At 40.1% G+C, this 21,382-nt stretch overlaps 1 protein-coding gene across 8 annotated transcripts in view; it reads left to right on the top strand.

Moving 5' to 3' along the window:
- USP6NL (USP6 N-terminal like) overlaps positions 1-21,382 on the top strand; it is a 234,992-nt gene that overhangs the window by 200,884 nt on the left and 12,726 nt on the right. For all 8 annotated transcript variants that reach the window (XM_045465657.1, XM_045465656.1, XM_045465658.1 and 5 more), the window contains 4 exons: positions 491-585; positions 1,479-1,544; positions 1,639-1,738; positions 4,646-4,798. In XM_045465657.1, the coding sequence (XP_045321613.1) occupies positions 491-585; positions 1,479-1,544; positions 1,639-1,738; positions 4,646-4,798 (414 nt within the window). The remainder of the gene's footprint in view (positions 1-490; positions 586-1,478; positions 1,545-1,638; positions 1,739-4,645; positions 4,799-21,382) is intronic.

Raw genomic sequence — 21,382 nt, 5'->3', positions numbered from 1 at the left:
TTGTTGGGATGAGCACTGGGTGTTGTATGTAAGTGATGAATCACTAAATTCTACTCCTGAAACCGTTGTTACACCATATGTTAACTAACTTGATTTTACGTAAAATATAAAAAAAAGAAATTTTAAAAAATTTGCACATTTAAGATATGCTTTAAGATACTTTAAGAGAACAGATAATCCTGATAAATGGCTTCAGTTCATTTTTCATCTTTTCTTAATTTCTAAATTTCCCTTTTAATTCAGAAATATTGTCCTCTTTTCTATTTTTACAAGGTTATAAGAGATCTCTGGCAAACAACTACTAGACCACAAGTTTCATTACCCAGAGCTCATACACGATTATTTCCTTGGTGGGGAGGACAAATATCTCACTAACTCCTGGATTTTTGTTGTTGCTGACAGTTAAAAATGAAAACAATGTGTTGTATTTTAAAAGAGGGGTTTTTGTTGTTACTGTTTATGAAAAACTGTTTTTATGTTTGTATTCTAGGCTTTTTTGTTCAAGGTTTTCCTAAACTCTTGAGATTTCAAGAACATCATGAAAAAATACTGAATAAATTTCTATCCAAGCTTAAGCAACACTTGGTAGGTAGATATGACTTTGACTTACACCCACTTATACCAGGAATGAAGCTAGAGGAATTGAGTGCAGCCTTTGGTCCCAATTACTTGATTGATTTGCAGTGTTGTCCAGTTCCTTTCGTATGCACTTGTCATTGCCAGGTGTTTGAAGAGCATGAGATTTGTGAAATTTAATTGTTGTTTATGTTTATTTTTGAAGGAGAGAGAGACAGAGTGTGAGTGGGGGAGGGGCAGAAAGAGAGGGAGACCCAGAATCTGAAGCAGGCTCCAGGCTCCCAGCTTTCAGCACAGAGCCCGACATGGGCCTTGAACTCACGAGCCGCGAGATCATGACCTGAGCCAAAGTCAGACACTCAACTGACTTGAGCCACCCAAACGCCCAATATTTGTGAAATCGAGTACTGATGAACCATCACAGCCCTAACTCATAGAATCAAATCACTTCTTTGCAGATGATATATACAAATAATATAGTTTTTAAAGATATATGATTTCTCTGTAACTTTGGAGGCTTTTTTATGGCACCAAAAGTACTTTAAGGCTCATACAGACATCCTTAGTGAACCATATATATATACTCTACTATAAAACACGATGAGTTAGTGAAGCAGAGGTAGTTCACGGTAAAATGTGTTCTAGAGAATCAAAATGTATCACAATCCTGTATGCGAAGGATTTATTCTTAAGGTGATTTCCAAAAGTGAAATTGAGGGAGAAAGAGAGGAAGCACGAAGAGAAAAAAACTAGAAATACTCTAGCATGAAAAAGATTTGGAATGAAACGGTTTTATGTTTAGTTTTGACAGCTACCTCCCAACAACCTTCCTGACTTTTAGTATTAGATTGTCATATTTCATTTGCTGCAGTCCAGAAATTTGAAGTCTTTGTTTTTTTCAGGATTCTCAAGAAATCTACACAAGTTTTTACACAATGAAATGGTTTTTTCAATGTTTCCTTGATCGTGTGAGTATTTGTTTACAAAACCCAATCGTAAAATTATAAATACCAGATGAGGGGTGAGCTGTTAATCTTATCTCTGTTTTGTTTTTAATTATAGACTCCCTTTACACTAAACCTCAGAATATGGGATATCTACATCTTTGAAGGAGAACGAGTTCTTACCGCTATGTCTTATACAATCTTAAAATTACACAAAAGTAAGAAAATGTTTAAGGATTTCACGAAAATCAAGGCTTGATTTAACTCTGATTTCTCATTCCCCACCCAGTTTCAAATTCCTTTTCTTTTTGTGGTGGATTAAAACATTTCTTGAAAGTTCATGAAGAAGTCCTGTTTGGTTGGTAATTGGCTTGCCTTGGTTCTGTCACATGACTAGAAGCTGATTACATTACAGAGGTCTTTGATTTGTTTTTCTGTTTCAGTTTCATTTTCACACTGAAGCAGTGGAACACAGTGTCCCGATTTCACTGTTAATATTATTCCAACCAAGTTTTGTTTCCTTATTCCTTTCATCAGTCTGAATCTCAGGTTTGTAATGAGAGACGAGAGAGACCAAAGAAACCAGGCCCTTAGTTCAAAGGTCTAGAGAGAGGACATTTTCCATCATTGTTTCTTTCATCCAGGAAAAAAGCCTCCAACTCTAAGCTGTAGACCAAAGATGGGGAAGCTTCTGCCTAGCTCTCTACTTGGCCGCATTGTCTCTGGAGCAAGTACAGTCACTGTCTCTAGTTGCACACATGCAGCAAGGCTTCAAAAAGGCTTCAGCGGCAGCGTTTCAAGGGCTGTATAAATCTGGCATGCTATGCCTTACTTTAGAAATTGAGAAATGAGAGTTTTCTTCATGGATATAAAGAACCTTAGTCATCTCCAAGCCTCTGTTCAACCTTTATAGTTATAACTCCTCGTAGTAACTTCTCTTGTAACTGCAGAGAAGAGCGTCACCGGAAGCTTTAGAACTTCCTAGACTGCCTCAAGCCTACGTCTTAAACGTACATAGTTTCACCCGTTTTGGTCCTTCTACCCTCTTAGGTTATTTTTGAAAGATTCATCTGTTCAGCCTCCCACCTAAACTATAAGCTAATTGAGTACTTGGGGTCATGTTTTGTAAGTTTTTTTCCCCCTGTTGTGCTTGGCATTGTTCTAAGTACATGTTAGGTATTTTAATATAAAATTGTTTGGTTGCTTACTTGAAAAACATGACTTCGGATTATCCAAAGTTTAGATACAAATGAGAAGTCCCAATGAAATCAAGTTTGTATTGTTTACTCTGAAAGATAGGGATTCAGAAGTGCTGTGGTTCCTTTCCCTTAAACCCAGTCCTCACTCCTCCAGCTCATACACTGCTGCACTGAGATAACTGTCCCGAGACTCAGGGTCTGTCAGAAAGCCACAGGAAATCAGTCTCTCCTACCCCATCCACCCCCTCCCCATCTCATTCCCTCCCCTCCTCTCCTCTCTGTGTCCTTTCTCTCTCTCTGGATCATGAACTAAGATGTGGAACAAAAGTATACTTTTTATTAAAATTTATATGTATTAGTTTAATGTTCATTAAACAGCAAGAAAATAGAAACATGATGTTATGTTTCTCCATAGCTCTGTTCACCACCTTAAATTATGTTTTATTTGTATGATTTTTTTTTTTTTTAAACATGTGTGTGTTATTGAGAGAGAGAGAGCACAAGCAGGCGAGGGGTAGAAAGAGAAAAGGAGATAGAGAATCCGAAGCAGGCTCCAGGCTCCAGGCTCCAGGCTCCACGCTGTCAGTGTAGAGCCCGACGCGGGGCTTGAATTCACGAACTGTGAAATCATGACCTGAGCCGATGTCAGACGCTTAACCGACTGAGCCACCCAGGCGCCTCTTATTTATTTGACTCTTGCTTCATTTTGGCAAGTGAGAAGTTTCTTCACCCTTGGCAAGTAAACTGGAAGCATAATAATTACTTTATATCCTATCATATCATTGGGCTAAATAGCTATTGGAAAAAAACGTGTCTGCTGCTTTATAGTTTTTTATTAGGAAGACAGAAGCTCCAGGATTCATGTGAAGTTGCTTCACCAGAAAACTTCAAAAACTGTGTCTGGGCACCTGAATTCAGTGACAGCTCCCCTGAGATTTTGTTCTTGTTTTTTTCTTGATTTCCTTAATATTTAGAGACATTGTTATGGGATTATAGGAGGTTTATCACACAGTGGTTTTAAATAGTAAAAAAAAAATGTAATAACCTAACTGTCCAGTGTTAGAACACTAATTATATAGTACTTATATCCAATGGACTCAAAAGTATAATCAGTTTTTTAAATTGATACATGTGTATACACATCTACTTGTAGGGCAGTGGCTCTTGGGATCCTAGCTGATTTTTGCTTTCTACTTTGTATCTGAAATTTGAATTTTTTTTAACAAAACTGGTTTCTTATGTAGAAATACAAATAAGATTAATCATCTAGATTTTTTGGAAATTCTGATATAGTAAAAATAGAGACTTGAAATGGGTTTGTGTATGGTAGGTAGAGCTCCATAACAATAAAACAGAAAGCCCTCATGGCATCCTAGTTGGTCTGTGTCTCTAACAAGTACTTGCTTTGGTTAATATTAACGTCTAAGGTATGGGTAGTCTTAAATAAACCAGCAAAAAGGTATTTAGCAGAATTTACCTTCTGCTGTCTCCCCAGAGTACCTGCTTTTCTCTGTGACTGCTTTAATGTCAGAAAAAGAAAAATGTTTGTTTGTTTGTTTGTTTGTTTATAGAGAAAGAGAGCATGTGTGGGAGCCTGTGAGTAAGGGGAGGGACAGAGGGAGGGAGAGAGAGAATCCCAAACAGGTACTGCACTGTCAGCACAGAGCCAGATGCAGGGCTTGATCTCATGAACCATGAGATCATTACCTGAGCCAAAATCAGGAGCCAAATGCTTAACTTACTGAGCCACCCAGGTGCCCCAGAAAATATTTTTATCTTACAGAGTTTCAGTGATTCTTCCAACACTATGTATAAGCTGTATGCTGTGCCCTTTTTGAAAACTACAACCCCAGAATAGAATGCATTATCTTCTCAACCTGAAACAGCTGTTGATGCAGCATTCGTGTTTCTCTCATTCTTTCTTAGAACACCTAATGAAACTGTCCATGGAAGAACTTGTAGAATTTCTTCAGGAGACCCTGGCAAAGGATTTTTTCTTTGAAGATGACTTTGTAATAGAGCAACTTCAGATTTCTATGGTAGAACTGAAGCGCGCAAAATTAGACCTCCCAGAACCTGGTAAGAAATACTCAAAACACTTTATATCTAAATCATAATTAAAGTTGGGAAACACGGCGCAATGAACACAAGCCGTTTCTGTTTCCGAACATAAGCATTATGCGTACTTGTGGATGGCAAGCTGCTTATGGCATTATGCTTATTTTAAGAAAAAGCAAATAAACGCATTAATGAAATCCGCCCCTCCTAATAAAATAACTGTACTGTCCCTGTTAAATTTAGAAGGTTTGGGTGGCAAATAATACTGATCAAGAGTAGTAATCATGGTGCTTTAACTGAACATAAACAATGAACTTTACTTTCGTCACGTCATGTTGTAAAACCATAAGTAATAGCAGAGAAAGTAAAAGATCCATTTTGTAGAAGAGGAAATTGATACCGAAATGCTTATGTACAGAGCTACAGAACCAGCAGATGGCATTATTGACCCTGGAGTCCAAGCTTTCTGACTGCTGATCCAGGATTCCTTGCAGTACATTGCTGTGTGGATAATATATTTTATTTGCTTCTTTCTTTTTTAATTTTTTTACAAGTTTATTTTTTATTTATTTTGAGAGAGAGAGACAGCAAGCAGGGGAGGGACAGAGAGAGGGGGAGGCAGAATCCCAAGCAGACTCGGCCCTGTCAGTGCAGAGCCCCATGCGGGGCTCAGACTCAAGAACAGTGAGATCATGACCTGAGCCAAAATCAAGAGTCAGACGCTTCACCGACTGAAATGCCCCTTTATTTATTTTTGAGAGTGAGAGAGACTGAGCACAAGTGGGGGAGGGGCAGAGGGGGAGGGAGAGGTAGACACAGAATCCGAAGCAGGCTCCAGGCTCCAAGCTGTCAGCACAGAGCCCAATGCAGAGCTCAAACCCATGCCATGAGATTATGACCTGAGCCAAAGTCAGATGCACAACCGACCGAGCCACCCAGGCTCCCCTTGTTTGCTTATTTCAGTACAGCTTTCAGCACCTCCTATTAGATTATCTGCGGGGTGCTGTGGCAGAGACCCAACAACCGAAGAGAAAGACGTGGTCCTTGTGTCAAGGTGCACACAGGAGAGACCGAATTTATATAACTGATAACAAATGAAGTGTAAATAAATAGGATAATTGGGGAAGGATCAAAGGAAGGATAGGATGGGAGGCAAGAGAAAAGAAAATGTGGAACTAGGATGGCAGCACGAGTAACTCAGACTATTACTTACAGCGAATGATTTCCTGAAAAAAAGGCATTTTTCGCCCATTTCCTTGCTTGCCTTTGTTGCACTGGAGGGTGTGGTAAGGGAGAGGGAAGCCGAAGAGCCTGCGTGAGAGGTTGAGGAGTTAATTGGGGTCAGGGGTTATGCCCTCAGGTAGAGTCTGATGGAACATTTCCCAGTCTCTGGATATGTCTGTGCAGATCAGGCAGACATACGTTCATGGAAGGCACATCTTTCTCCATTTGGTGAAAACCAAGATGCTCTGCTTTTAGTTACTTAATTTTGAGGGGTCCTATCAGCATTTCTCCAAGGTTCGTTCTGGGTCATCCAGATTCTCTAGAAAACAAAACGTCACAGCAATGATTGATTGTGGTCAGCAGCCTTGTGAAACGATCACCTTTGCTAAGTGAGGTTACCTTGTGTTCAGTGCAATAATGTCCATTCCCCACTAATTCTTTATCTGGAACGGCAATGACTAACTGTATTCTTGCCACTTTAACATTTATTTTATTTTGTTAGTTTTTTAATGTTTATTTATTTTGAGAGTGAGAGAGTGAGCAAGAGAGGGGCAGAGAGAGAGAGAGAGAGAGAGAGAGAGGGAGAGAGGAAGAGAGAGAATCCCAAGCAGGCTCTGCACTATCAGTATAGAGATCAGCTCACAACTCGTTAATTGTGAGATCATGACCTGAACCAGGTCCAAGAGTCAGACGCTTAACCGACTGAGCCACCCAGGAGCCCCTAACATTTATTTTAAAATATCTTGCATTAGGGGTGCCTGGGTGGTTCAGTCGGTTAAGCATCCAACTTGGGCCCAGGTCATGATCTTGCGGTTCATGGGTACGAGCCCTTGTCGGGCCCTGAGCTGACAGCTTGGAGCCTGGAGCCTGCTTCAGATTCTATGTCTCCTTCTCTATCTCTGCCCCGCCCCTGCTCATGCCCGCCCTCTCTCTCTCTCTCTCTCTCTCTCTCTCTCTCTCAAAAATAAACATAAAAAAATTTTTTACAATAAAATATCTTGCATTCTTTTAAAAAGAGTTACGACAAGTTTTAGTAAAAGACATACAGAAAGAAAAAATACATAGTAGAACTATTTAGCCATGAGAATAAAATATTATAGAAGAGCACGACTAAGCATCTAACAGCAGGTATCATTTACTGAGTGTTTAGTATGTGCCACATACTACACGCATTATGTCATTTAATCCCTAAAAATAACTCTGAAAAAGTACTCGTCTGCATTGTACACGTGAATAAAATTAGTAGCTGTAGTTTGTAAGATCTTTTTACTGGGAAATGGTAGAATGTGGATGGAGGGGGAGATGCAGAGAAAGGGAAAGGGAGAGAGAAATAATCCCAGAAACACTAGCTAACGTTTGCTCTGATCCTACTGGCACTTGAAGTGGAACGTGGTGAGGTGGCTCCCCACTTTTCTCCATCAAGAATCTGGTTTTCACCTGTATTTCTACTGCTGCAGCATCGACTTTCTGGAATTTGTGCCCTGCAGCCTGCCCAGTGTTATCCTCTTGAAATTACTTCAAGCTCTATATGGAGCATGAAGATGATTCAGTGATCACTCTGGCAGGAAATTTTCATCTCCTCTCTGTCATCTTAAAAGGACACACGAGCGTGTTATTTCTTTGTGGCTCCTTTTGTGCTGCCTCCATTTGTAAGTCGTTTTCCCAGACCCACACAACATGCGGCATTTTAAATTGTTAGTTTACCTTTCTAGCTGAATAGAGTTTTCCATTGTTTTGACTTGCATTTCTTTAGTTTTGATTGAGTGTCTTTTATTTTTATTGGACATTTTAATTTCTTTTTCTGTGAACTTCCCTGCTCATCTTCTGCTCCCTTTTCTATTGGTGTGTTTGTGCAAATTCTTCGTAAGTAAAAGAAATGGGCCAGTTTATTGTTATTGTGGATACTTTTCATATACAATTTTTAAAAATTTAATCAGTCTTTTTCTTTTAACAATTTTTTTAATGTTTATTTATTTTTGAGAGAGAGAGAGAGAAAGAGAGAGAGAGAGAGAGAGCAGGGAAGGGGCCGAGAGAGAAAGAGAGGCAGAATCCAAAGTGGGTTCCAGGCTCTGAGCTGTCAGCACAGAGCCTGATGTGGGGCTCGAACCCACAAACTGCGAGATCACAACCTGGGCCCAGGTCATGGATGAAGCCCGGATGCTTCACCAGCTGAGCCACCAGGTGTCCCATCAGCCCTTTTCTTTATGGCATCCCACTTCTGTGTTCCACATGCGGAATGAAAAGGTTTTTGTTACCTATATTTTCTCCTATGACTTTTATGCTTTATTTTTTTTATGATTAAATCTTTAGCCCATCTAGAATTACTTGTGGTTTAAGGGAAGAGTTTTAAGGTGTGTTTTTAATTTCCACAGATTTATGAATTTTCCAATTTTGCTTCTGTTAATTGAATTCTTCCTTCATGCTGTTGTGGTCAGATAAGATACTCTGTACAGCATCTGTCTTTTAAAATCCGTTGAGACTTAGTTTGTGAGGTAGCATACCCTGTGTCCTAGAGAAGGACTCCTACACTTGAGAAGAATGTGGATGCTGTAGTTGTTGGGTGGAGTGTTCCGTAAATATCTGTTAGATCTAGTTGGTTTACTGTGTTGTTTTCGCCCCCTGTGTGCTTACCTTCTCTCTGGTTGTTCTGTCTATTATTGTGGGCCACATATTGAAATCTCCAGCTGTTACTGTGCAACTCTTCCTCCCTTCTGTTCTGTCCGTTTGTGTATCATATATTTTGATGGTCCATTATTAGGTGCATACGTATTTGCAATTATTGGATCTGCTTGCTGTATTGAACCTGTTATTCACATGCAGTGTCCTTTTTTGTCTGTTGTAACCTTTTTTAGATTTATAGTCTATTTTGTCCAATTGAGTATATCTACCCCTACTCCCTTTTGTTACTGTTTGCATGGAGTATCTTTTTGCATCCTTTCACGTTCAATCTGTTGGTGTCTTTTGATCTAAAGTGAAGTCTCCTGAGGGTAACATATACCTGGATCGTGTGTCTTTATCCATTCTGAAGTCTCTGTCTTTTGATTTAGGAGTTTAAACCATTTAATTACTGATAAGGAAGGACTTCTGCCATTTTGCCATTTGTTTTCTGTATACTTTATAGAATTTTGTCCCTCATTTCTTGGATTACTGTCTTACTTCCCATTTGATGGATTTTTTAAATTGTGAAATGTTTAAATTACTTACGTTCTTTTGTGTATGTTCTATAGCTCGTGTGTGCGTGTGTGTGTGTTTTGGGGGGGGGGGGGTGGCAAAGGGATTACATTTACCATCCTGAAGTTATAATGCCTTAATTTGGACTTGGGGCAACTTTATTTTTTTTTTTTATTTATTTTTTTTTTTTACAGAAGGCATTTCTATTTCCAACGTTTATTTATTTTTGGGACAGAGAGAGACAGAGCATGAACGGGGGAGGGGCAGAGAGAGAGGGAGACACAGAATCAGAAACAGGCTCCAGGCTCTGAGCCATGAGCCCAGAGCCTGACGCGGGGCTCGAACTCACGGACCGCGAGATCGTGACCTGGCTGAAGTCGGACGCTTAACCGACTGCGCCACCCAGGCGCCCCTTGGGGCAACTTTAATAACCTACAAAAGCTCTGCTCCTTTGCAGCCCCAGCCCCAGCCCTTCCGGTCCATCCCCAGCCCTTCCAGCTGACCTTTTCCACATTGCGTCTGTGTACGCTCTGTGCCGCAAAACGTAAAGTAGTAATTCTTTTAAATGCGTTAGTCTCTTCAGTCATGGAGAAAACAAAATGTGGAGTTATAAACCGAAGTTAAACAATACTAGCTTTTAGACAAACAAATGTGTTTTTTTAAGTATTATGCTCTTAAGTTATGTAGAAAAACAGAATGTGGAGTTACAAATGATTTTTATAATGATAGTAGTTTTTACACTTGCCCCTGTATTTGCCTGTATTGAGATCTTGATTTTCTTTCATGGCTTGGAATTTCTGTGTAGTGCCCTTTCGTTTCACCACGTGCCCTTGAGCATTTCTTTCTGGGCAAGTCCCAGAAAGCGTTCCCTCCACTTTTGCTTATCTGGGAATGTCTTAATTTTTCCCTCACTTTTGAAGGACAGTTTTGCCAGATACAGGACTCCTGGTTGATAGTTTTTTGTTTGTTTTTTGTTTTCCTTTAATGCTTTGAATATATCGGCCTCCTGCCTTCTGGCCTCCAAAGTTTCTGATAAAACACCTGCTTATAACCTTATGGGGATAACTTGTATGTGACAAGTTGCTTCTCTGTTACTGCTTCAAGATTCTCTCTTTGTCTTTTGAAAGTTTGATTGTAACGTGTCTCGGTGTGGGTTTCTTAGAGTTCATTTTATTTGGAGTCCTTTAAGCTTCTTGCTTGTTTATTTTCATGTCTTTACTCAGATTTGGGAAGTTTTCAGCCATTATTTTGTCAAATAATTTATTCTGCCCTTGTCTCCCTCTCTTTCTCCCACAGTGCATGTTTGTCTGCTTGATGGTCTCCACAGTCGCTTGGACTTCTGTTCCTTAGACTTCATAATTTCCATTGCCTTGTCTTCAAGTTTGTTTTTTTTAAATATTTATTTATTGTTGAGAGAGAGCAAGAGAGAGACAGAGTGCAAGTGGGGGAGGGGCAGAGAGAGAGGGAGACACAGAATCCGAAGCAGGCTCCAGGCTCTGAGCTGTCAGCACAGAGCCTGACATGAGGCTTGAACTCACAAACCGTGAGATCATGACCTGAACCAAGTCAGATGCTCAACCGACTGAGCCACCCAGGCTCCCCTTTTTATATGATGATGATGATGATGATGATTATTATTATTATCATCACCATCATTATCATCATCATCATCATCATCATCATCATCATCCTGTATTCAAGTTTGCTGATTCTTTCTTCTACCTGCTTAAATATGCCTTTAAATATCTCTGGTGATCATTTCATTTATTGTACTTTTCAGCTTCAGAACTTCTTTCTGATTTCTTTTTATGTGTTCTCTTTATTTATATTTCCATTTTGTTCATACATGATTTTCTTGACTTTCTTCACATCTTCCTTTAGTTCTTCGAGTTTCTTTAATACAAAGTCTTTGTCCAGTTTATTTGCCGTTGGTCTTTTTCAGGGACATTTTCTGTTGGTTTAGTTGTTTCCTTTGAATGAGCCATATTTTCCTGTTTCTTTGTGTCTCTTGTGATTTTTTTTTTGAAAACTGGGCATTTGAATCTAATAATGTGGTAACGCTGGAGCTTTCTTCCCTTCCCAGGGTTTGCTGCTGTTGTTGTTTTGGTTGGTTGTTTGTTTTATTGTGTAAGCTATGTCTCTGCTAAGGGTCAGCCAGAAGAGTAAACTTAGGTCTTTTTAGGTCTTTTCTGAGCCTTTCTCTGGGCTTTCTAGTTTTGCCCTTAATATGTTGCAGTTTTTGAATATCCTAGTCTTCAATGTCTGGCCTTGTAGAAAGGAAAAAATATATAAATAAGGGGAGAAAAAAGGGACTGGCCCTTTAAAGCCCCTGAAAATCACCTCAGGGTGCTTGCAACAGTGGGGCGAGGGGGAGGTGCAAGGAAAGTGGCCTCTCCCTCTTTTCTGCACCTCTCTGATGGAGGCAGCTATCAGCAGTCAGAGCAGTCAGAGCCAGACCTCCAGTATCTGGAGGACACGTTTTCTTGCCCACCCTGGCTCCCTGAGCCTGGTGCAAACTGCTCTAGGAACGAGGGAAAGCTGCCTGCCCTGCGGCCTGGGCGGAGTAGAGTATGGGGTATTTCTGCAGTGCCCAGAACTGAAAGTGAACAACATTCACTGCCGTTACCTTCCCAGCCTTCTCCTGGCAGTTGCAGGCCTGCAGTGGGCACCAGAGTTCCAAGGCAGTTCTGTCAGACACGTTCTGCTGGTGCGGTTGTTGTCCAGGTGGGGGGACAGATTCCTGGTGCTTATTCTGTCACCCTCCCAGCGGCTTTTCCCTGTCTCTGTATTTCTAATGTTGTAGAGCAAAATTGATTCCCTCACATTTTCCAAGATTCTAGATACACAGTTATCATCCAATAATAGTATTTTTCTTCCTCTTAAATACTTTTTATTTATTTTTCACCCCAGAGGGTATCAAACTATTACTGTTTTTCCAAATTAAGAAAAAAAGTAGATGTTGAAGGTTTTTTGTTTTTTTTTTCTTAATGCTTTTTAGGCACAAGTGAACAAATCTCTGTGTTTTTCTCTTAAGACCTTCTTATATGGTGAATTTTATTAATGTATTTTCTAATTGTGAACCATCATTACACTCCTTGGATAAATTTCACTTGGTTGTGATAAATTATCCTGTTAAAGCTCTGATGTTTTATACTTGCTAATATTTTACTTAACTTTTTTGTTGTTATTCCTATGTGGGATTGCATAGCAATGAACTGAAACTTCGTTGCGTTACCAGGTTATGCTAGTATCATAGTATGGAAAGTTTCCTTCTTCCTCTGTGTTTTGGAAAATTTTATGTAGTATTAAAATTGTTCCTTAAGAGCTCAAAATATACTTATGAAACCGTTTTAGTCTGATATTCTCGTTTTGTGGGGAATCACTCTTTGATAACTTTATGTTTGCCTGGTTATCGGTTATTGTTTTGTTACTCATTTTGTCTTCTCAGGCCAGTGTGCATCCTTTGTATTTTCTTAGAAAATCGTTCACTTCAGTTTCTAAACGTATTTGTGTAAAGTTTCACAAAAGCTTTTCAAACATGTACAAAAGAAAAAGTGCTGAAGACCCTTCCCACCCCCATGTATCTGTCACACAGCTTATTGGATAATTTTATTTTAAAGTTTATTATTTATTTTGAGAGAGAGCATGAGCGGGAGTAGGGCAGAGAGAGAGAGAATCCCGAACAGGCTTCACGTCGTGAGTGCAGAGGCTGACGCGGGTCTCAAACTTCCGAACCATGAGATCATGACCTGAGCTAAAGTCAAGAGTTGGGACGCTTAAACCGACTGAGCCACCCAGTCACCCCTGAATAATTTTTTAGTGAAAATAAAGACCTCATGGTATTTCACCCTAAATAGTTTAGTCTCTGTGTCTCAGAAACAAGGACTTTCTCCTGTCTAAGCATAGTGCCATTATCAAATCTAATTAAATTAACAATATAATTCTCAAATATCATCTAATATCAATTCCATATTAAAAGTTTCCAGTTGGGGGCTTCGTCAGTTAAGCGTCAGACTTCGGCTCAGGTCATGATCTCATGATTCATGAGTTTGAGCCCCATGTTGAGCTCTGTGCTGTCAGCTCAGAGCCTGGAGCCTGCTTCGGATTCTGTGTCTCCTTCTCTCTCTGCTCCTCCCCTGCTCTCTCTCTCTCTGTCTCTCTCTTTCTCTCTCTCAAAAATAAGAACATTAAAAAAAAAGTTTTTAGTTGTAGGGTACGTGGGTGGCTCAGTCAGTTAAGTGTCCTTGTGCTGAGAACACGGAGTCTCTTTGGGATTCTCTCTCCCTTTCTTTCTCTATCTCCTCTGCTCATGCTGCTCTCTCTCAAAATAAATAAATAAACTTAAAAAAAAAAAAAAAGAATTTTTTTTAATTGCAAAAACTTTTTAATTAGCAAGTGATCTGTGGCATAATGTTTTGCAATTATACAGATATCCACTTTCCTTTTGATATTTCCCCGATGGTTTCAGCTTCCATTAATAATCCTTGCCGAAAACAAATATTTTATTACACGTCGTAAAGTAGGAATTTTCAAATTCCATTCTTTCTTTTATATTTATCAGCAGATTTTCTTCTGTAACAAAGCATTTTTTCTCCTTTATCACCTGGGGCTCTTTAGTTACCTTAAGATATATTTTCTACTGAAAAAACAGAATAAATGCTTAGCTGTTTTCTTTTACCAGTTTTCAGAGTTAGGAGTTGATGTTCTTGATTATCTCCAGTGGCAGAAAATGAGCTTTTGTTTTGACTTTCTCATTGTGAATCCATGGAATTTGATATATTCTTAATGTTTCAATGAGATATAATTATTATTGTTTTAATGTTCACATTGTTCTCAGTTTGGCCAGTGGGATCTCCCTTAAACTGATCCTGTGTTCTTCTGACTCAACACTATTAGTCTTTGAATACTTCTTTGCTTTTATGTGCAACAAGATATTCCTATCTTACCCTAAAAAATCCCTTATTCCTCAGTTTTATTACCCGATTTACAAATGTATCCTCATAAGAACTCTAGGTAATCTTGGCGGTGTATTGAGTGAAGTATGAAGACTTTCCATTACTTCAGTTTGGGGAATATTCAAGTCCTTTTCCTTTGCTTTTACATATAAAACTTTGTTTAAAGCGCATATATTTACATAAACGTGCACAGCTTTTTTGTAGCTGTCTTTTATCGTCAGACATTTCCTTCTCTTCCTAATTTGCGGACACCATTTATCGTGTGTCCTTGTTGGTGCTGTTAGTCTTCATTTGTTATGAATATTTCAAGCCTTTTACGTCGCTCATCTGCTTTCCGGCCATTTGTGTCCTATCTTACGTTGTTAATTCTATCATGCCTTTCTTGTTGACCACTGCTAGTAGTAAACGTGTATAAAGTAGTTGGAAAGTTTCAGCTCTCCATCTCTTCATGTGAATCAACTCTGAAGACCCAATTTAAATAAAAGTACATTTAGTTGACACAGTACTGAAATGACATGCATCGCTTCTGGCATACCCCATTGGCTTGCCATCTTGAGGTGGAATTATCCCTTGGATCTCCTCAGCTACCTGTCTTCTGTTCGCATTGGCTAGGATTCTCTCACTTAGGGACGTTGCTCTGCGTGGAAAGCCTGTGTTGATCCACTGTGACTGCCCGTGTGGCCCGGCTATAGCTTATGACCATACGACCTAGAAGAATCAAGAGCACGTTTTTCTTAGAATAATTGAGAGAACCACTTCTATTTTAGGTATCAGAAAACGTGAAACTTAAGGAACCTTTTTAAGAAAGGAAAGCATTTTGTTGCTTTTAGCTGTGCTACATGTCATTTTCTGTCCTAGGGCAATTTGGATTCTTTATTTTGTTTATAGCAAAACTTTGCCAGTTTCAGAATTGCCATTTCTCTTTTGTATGTTATTTTGTAATGGTAATCAAAATTTTGGGCTGGAATGTAGAAAGGAGATGTTTATTTTTTCCCATTTCTCCTGTGTGTTCTGATCATGGTAAAACATTCAACTTTACCCCATCTTTTTTTTTTTATTTTTTTTAATGTTTATTTATTTTTGAGAGAGAGAGACACAGAGTGCGAGCGGAGGAAGGGCAGAGAGAGGGAGACACTGAATCTGAAGCAGGCTCCAGGCTCTGAGCTGTCAGCACAGAGCCCAGCATGGGACTTGAACCCACGAGCTGTGAGATCATGGCCTGAGCCGAAGTCTGACGCTTAACTGACTGAGCCACCTGGGCGCCCTTTACCCCTCTTCCAAAATCTTCTCCGCATTACCCCAGCTTACTAGCAGTCCATTCACTGTCCGTTCAGACACCCAAGTTCTGTGTTTCTTTTGATTCCTCGTCTCTCTCTAGCATCCCCCTCCTCTCCAGCCTCACTAGCAGGGCTGTGTCGCCCGCCCTGGAAGCCCTGACTCCCGTGTTGCTCACCTCCTTGTCTTGCCAGAGTGACTTTGTGAAATGGCCAGCTGTTCAGGGGACACTTCTGTGCTGAAGGAAGAAGATCCAGACTCCTTAGTTTGACCCAAGATACTCTCCCAGTCTGCTTGTTTTTCGTACTTCTATCCTTCCTTACCCCTCTTACCCCCAGACACTTCTGACATAGTAACAACAAGAGTGGACTTTGGAGTCCCACATGATAGACGCCTTGCAGTATGCTTTCTTTACATACACATGTCAATTTTTTTTCAACAGCTCGTTGTGATAAGGTACTTATTGATGCAAATTTATTAGTATCCTTCAGGATAACTTTTGGTGCACAGAATTATTTAGGTTCCTAAAATTAGTATTTAATTTCTTACAGTTACAAATCCAGAAACCTAGTTCTTCAGTTTGTTAATTCAGCTTACAAAAGTTAGTAGACGTGGGAAAAATTACCGTGCTCTCTTTTTTTTTTTTTAATTTTTTTATGTTTATTTATTTTTGAGAGAGAGAGAGAGAGAGAGACAGTGTGAGCAGGGGAGGGGAAGAGAGAGAGGGGGATACAGAATCTGAAGCAGGCTCCAGGCCTGTCAGCACAGAGCCCGACACGGAGCTTGAACCCACGAACTGTGAGATCGTGACCTGAGCCGATGTCAGACACTTAACTGACTGAGCCACCCAGGCACCCCAAATTGCCATTCTCTTTTAAAGGGAATGTTAATGTTTGGTACAAATAAACTTCTACAAACGTTTTAAATTGCATTTATAAATTTAATATGTACAATCCCTTAAACATGTCAACTTTTAAATTAAAAACAAAATCTTCCCTAGTTCTTAAATAACTTCTACATCTGATAAATTTAAGAATTTGCTGAACCTTGAGTCCCTTAAAAATTTGTTACACTCCTGTTTATACATTTCAAATCGTAAGTTCAAATCAGTGACTTTCAATTGGCATGAAAAGGCAATACTAAATATGAACAGATTCCTTAATGCAAAAATACAGAATTAATCCTGTGTTTAATTCTCTTCAGTTTTTCTATAGTTAGTTCTAGATCTTTGGGAATTAAAAAATGTATGTCAGATAAATTTGGAAGGTACTTTGTTAGTTGGAATGTAAGCCAGGACTCCAACTGAATTCTGGTCAGTGACCGAACTCGCAGGCCGAACCACTTTTTCTTACTGCTGGGTCCACACCCATCAGGTCCTTGGCCACGTAGTCCAGACACCGTGGGTGCCCCTTGCGCACAACCTTGTTCTTTCTTCTCCCTGAGGAAGTCTGCCTTTCCACCCAGGAGGATTGGACTTTGCGTTTTTTTTGGTCTTTTACTTTCACCTTGTACCTTTAAAGGGTCTCTGAACGTGATAGAACCTCCCCTGTGTTCTTTTGGCTTTTATCTGGAAGGGCCATAATTCTTACATTAAGTGGCACTTGTTTTAATTTTGAAAAGCTTTCATGGTCATTCTGCCATCAGTGTCAGTAGTAGTAACCTAGAGATGAGGAAACGGGCTACGGGGCGAAGTATTGCCCAGGGTCACATAGCTGGTGACCAGCCTGACTCCAAAGCCAGCACCAGACATCACAGCAGACGTTGCGGCTGATAGTCACGCCGCTGTGTTGTGCGCCCACAGTTCTGTGCCTTAGGACATGCTACTCCCCAAGAACGCCCGGCACGCTTCCCCAGGTCCCTGTGCCCACATCCATTCCGTTCAGTTTTCACGACTTGGCTTAAGCATCGTCTCCTCCAGAAGCCTTCCCAGCCACCCCCAGCCTCCCAAACCGCACAGCCGGATAAGTGGGATTTTGTGCCAGGAGCACCTCCCCGCCCCGCACTCCACCCCCCTGCGTATACTTGCAGAGCTGTGCTTCTCCTGTTCCTCTGACATGTGTGTTGGACAGTGAGTTCTAGAGGACAGTGACCACGTGTTCGTGTCACCAGCACACATTTCAGTGCCCGGCATATATATAATAGGCATTTGGCCAATAATTTTTAATGAATAAATGAAGCTTCAATCTATTTTTTAGATAATAAAAGCCTGTCATCTACAAAAGGCTAGCATGAGGCAGTTTTTTGAGGTCCTGGAACTATTTCGTATTCTCATTACATAGACATACACAAACAGGTCCAACTGTATCGTTTGTCAATTAAAAAAGTAAGAAACTCTTTCCCACTTTTTGAGCGTTTAGATGGGTTTTCACTTTTGTTTATATAATAGAAACTGATATTACGCCATTTTTTATTGTGTATATATGAATTGAAACACTAGGAAACAAAAATTATTTCACAAAGATCTATTGAATGTGTGTGGCATTAAATACATTTATAATGACAAATGTGTTTAAATAATTCTCTGCCTCACCTCTCAAATTTTGTCTGATGAGAAAAAAAGCCTATGAACCTAATTACTATAATTAAAAAAATATTTTTAAAAAAATTCTCAGCTATAAATTAGAAAGCAAAATACAGTAAAACCTTGGTTTGCGAGCATAATTTGGGAAACATGTTTGTAATCCAAAGCACTTGGGTATCAAAGCGAATTTCCCCATAAGAAATAATGGAAACTCAGAGGATCCGTTCCACCACCCCAAAATACTCATATGAAAATGATTACAATACTGTCATATAATACAAAATAATATAGAAAATGCAAACTCTAAAGAAAAATAAATGAACCTGCACTTGGAAAACCTTCGTGGCCAGTGTGAGGGGGGCAAGAGAGGAGGGGGATGACTTCCACTGTCACCAATGGAGTCCCTGCTCTCGTTGGCTCAGTGGAACCTTTTTCTGCACGGGAGCCATTGTGTGCACTTGCACAGATGCTCCCCACTGCACAGTAGTAACACACTTGTCATACACTGTAATGAGTGGAACCGGTAATAAGGCAGCAGAGGCAGGCAGCCTAACCTGGAATGGAGCAAAGCATTCCTGAGCTCACTCTTGTCTGGAAAACCAAAAGACTGTCCATAGGTGCTTGGAAGTGACAAAAAATATGCTAGTGCCAATTGTGGGCACCTTCCAACATTCTGAAAAATCACTGATTTCTGCCAAATGCTGCAGCCTGAGGCCAAGCATCCAAGCATAGGAGATGATCACCCACAATGCCAGAGAGAGAGAGAGAGAGAGAGAGAGAGAGAGAACTATTGGCTGAGCTGTGATCATGTGACATTCAGGGTCATGTACTACTTGTATTGTAAGACATAGCTTACTTATCAAGTTAAAATTTATTAGAAATGTTTGCTTGTCTTGCAAAACACTCACAGAACAAATTACTCGCAATCCAAGGTTTTCCTGTATTTCTTTGGTCACTTATAGAAGGGGGTATAGAAGGGTTGAAGGCTGTAATAAATAACGCTTGAATTGCATATTTTTCTGGCTAAGGGTACACTAAACAGATATAAAGCCATTTGAATTTTCAGGTATATTTTGAAATCACTGATTTTGTGACCATATTTTCAAACTCGGACTTAATATTTGATCTGGAGAGGAGTAAGATGACTCTTCCCCAGAATAATTTTCCTGATAACAGCCCCTACCATTTCTTACTGAAAACTGTTAGAACAGTCAGACTACATATATTCTGTTGTTGAAATTTGTAAGTAGGATATTGTTTACAAGAGAGCACTTGGGTGCATAGGAGCCTGTAATGCCTCTTAGACAATTAATCTGTAAGGCTTGTAGTTGAGTGTGGTGTCCACTGGGTGGCGGCACAGACCTGAGTAAAATCAACAGTGAACAAACCTGAGGGTATTTGAGGGACTCTTTTGTATTTTTTCTTTTTTTAGGGATGGCTAGAGTATTCTTTTTACTTACTTTTTTTTTTTTTAAAGAAAAAGTTAAAAAAAAAAGCAACTAATAAACTTTTTTGCCTTTACTCTGAAATATATCAGGTTGGTACTGGCATGAAAATACCATTTTTGATGAAATGCTGGTGAAAAATGTTATTAATGTGGTATTTTCATAAAGCTGTCTCACTGTTATATATGATAGGAACTGTGGTGCTTTCCTACCCTTTAAGAATAGGGCAGTAATTCTTTTAAACACCTATGTTTTTAAGAAGAGAAGAATTTAAATTCTAGGCAGGCAGCTATAGTGGGATGAGCACACACAGTATTGTGGCTACTGAGAAGAAGTTCAGAACGAAAGTATGGATAATAAATATTAATACATATTGCCTGTGTATAGCCATCTGCGTTGACATCAGTTATGCTTGAATCTTGTAGTTACACTCCATTGGGTAGGGGTGAAAGGAGACAGGTAAACCAAGCAAAGCCAAGTACAGCAGTGTTAGTGTGTATGTGTGCGGCAGGGTTCAAGTCGGTTCAGATGGATCTAAGGAGAGATTGTGCAAGAATGTTTAATGCTTATTTGAATCGACTTTTGTGGGAAAAGGGCAAAGCGTATTTATTAGGATATGAAAATATTCTTGGTGATGGCATTTGTCCTTCTTGACGGGTCTACAGAGATATCTTCAGCTCAGTGAAAGTGGAACAGTTCATCTTCAGAAAAGAATTGCCTTTACAGCAGTGTTCAGTAGAGTTTTCTTCCAGACTCCATAATTACCGAGGTCGGGTCGCCCTGGCACAAAGTCCTTGAGTTTTGGCATTGCCGTTGGAATGGAGAGGCTTCTGCCCTGCCCACTTTTTGTGACACACGACCAAATCCCCGCCCAGACTTGAGCAGCCCCAGGAAGGGAGCCGCTGCTCGGCGCCTCGGTTCCCTGTGGAACCGTCTCCACCTTCTGCCCCTCTGCTCCGCTTCCTTCTCTTTGTGGCCCTCTCTGTTATTCTGCCTCACGGCACTCCACCTCCCCCCTCTCTCCTGCTTTCTTTCCCTCTTTTCTTTTCAGTCACTTCTTCCTGCCCCTTCTCATTCCCTCTCCTCTCTTGAGACACAGCCCTCCTCCACAGCCAGTGTCGCCCTGAGGGCCAAGGACCTGCACTGAAATGCAGACAGCGTGTGTACATTTGAGCATCATTGGGTTACTGAGAATTATACACTGGTCAGAGTGTTTGGTCAGTTATGGGAATAACTTGAACGTGGCCCAGTCCCACAGTGTCGTCAGTCAGCAGGTATTTATTATGGAAGGTAGGTGTTGATGCCAGGATCAGGAACCATGTGTTACCTCCACCTGTTAGTCTTCCTGCCCCCAGGTCACAGATCTCACTACAGAAAGGAGGTGTGACCGGACACTGTTTTAAATTAAACATATCCTAGCCTGCTGTTGAGCCCGGCACTTGTGAATATCCTTATCTTCCCTAGTCTTGCATGTGTTATTGTCTTTAAAATTGGAAGGAATTGGGTTTTTCAAGTGCCTACACTTTGGAAGGCTCCTTCTTATATCGTCCACTGCCTCTTTCCCATTGTTGTACCTTCTTCCATGCTTACTGGAAATCTCTGCAGGGGGCAAAGAGGCTCTGTCCTCTAAATGTCTTTGTACATTTGAAGCATTCACCCTCTACCTGCTACAAGGCCCTAGTACCTATTGAGAAATTGCCACTTAGGAATTAATTAGATACAGTGTCATTTTGTCTGCACCAGATTTTTTTTCTCTCTAAACCCTGCTATGTCTAATTTCTTAGCTGGTAGATCTTGGGTATTAATAACCATTATGTGCACCAAAAACCGTAAAATACCTAGGAATAAACCTAACCAAAGAGGTGAAAAATCTATACACTGAAAACTATAGAAAGCTCATGAAAGAAATTGAAGAAGACACAAAAAAATGGAAGAATACTCCATGCTCCTGGATAGGAAGAACAAATATTGTTAAAATGTCGATACTACCCAAAGCAATCTACATATTCAGTGC

This window comes from Leopardus geoffroyi, chromosome B4 (assembly GCF_018350155.1).
Source record: "Leopardus geoffroyi isolate Oge1 chromosome B4, O.geoffroyi_Oge1_pat1.0, whole genome shotgun sequence".
In the NCBI taxonomy this organism is placed as follows: domain Eukaryota; kingdom Metazoa; phylum Chordata; class Mammalia; order Carnivora; family Felidae; genus Leopardus; species Leopardus geoffroyi.
Note: the sequence above shows the minus strand (reverse complement) of the source record. Positions and strands in the feature narration are given on the sequence as shown.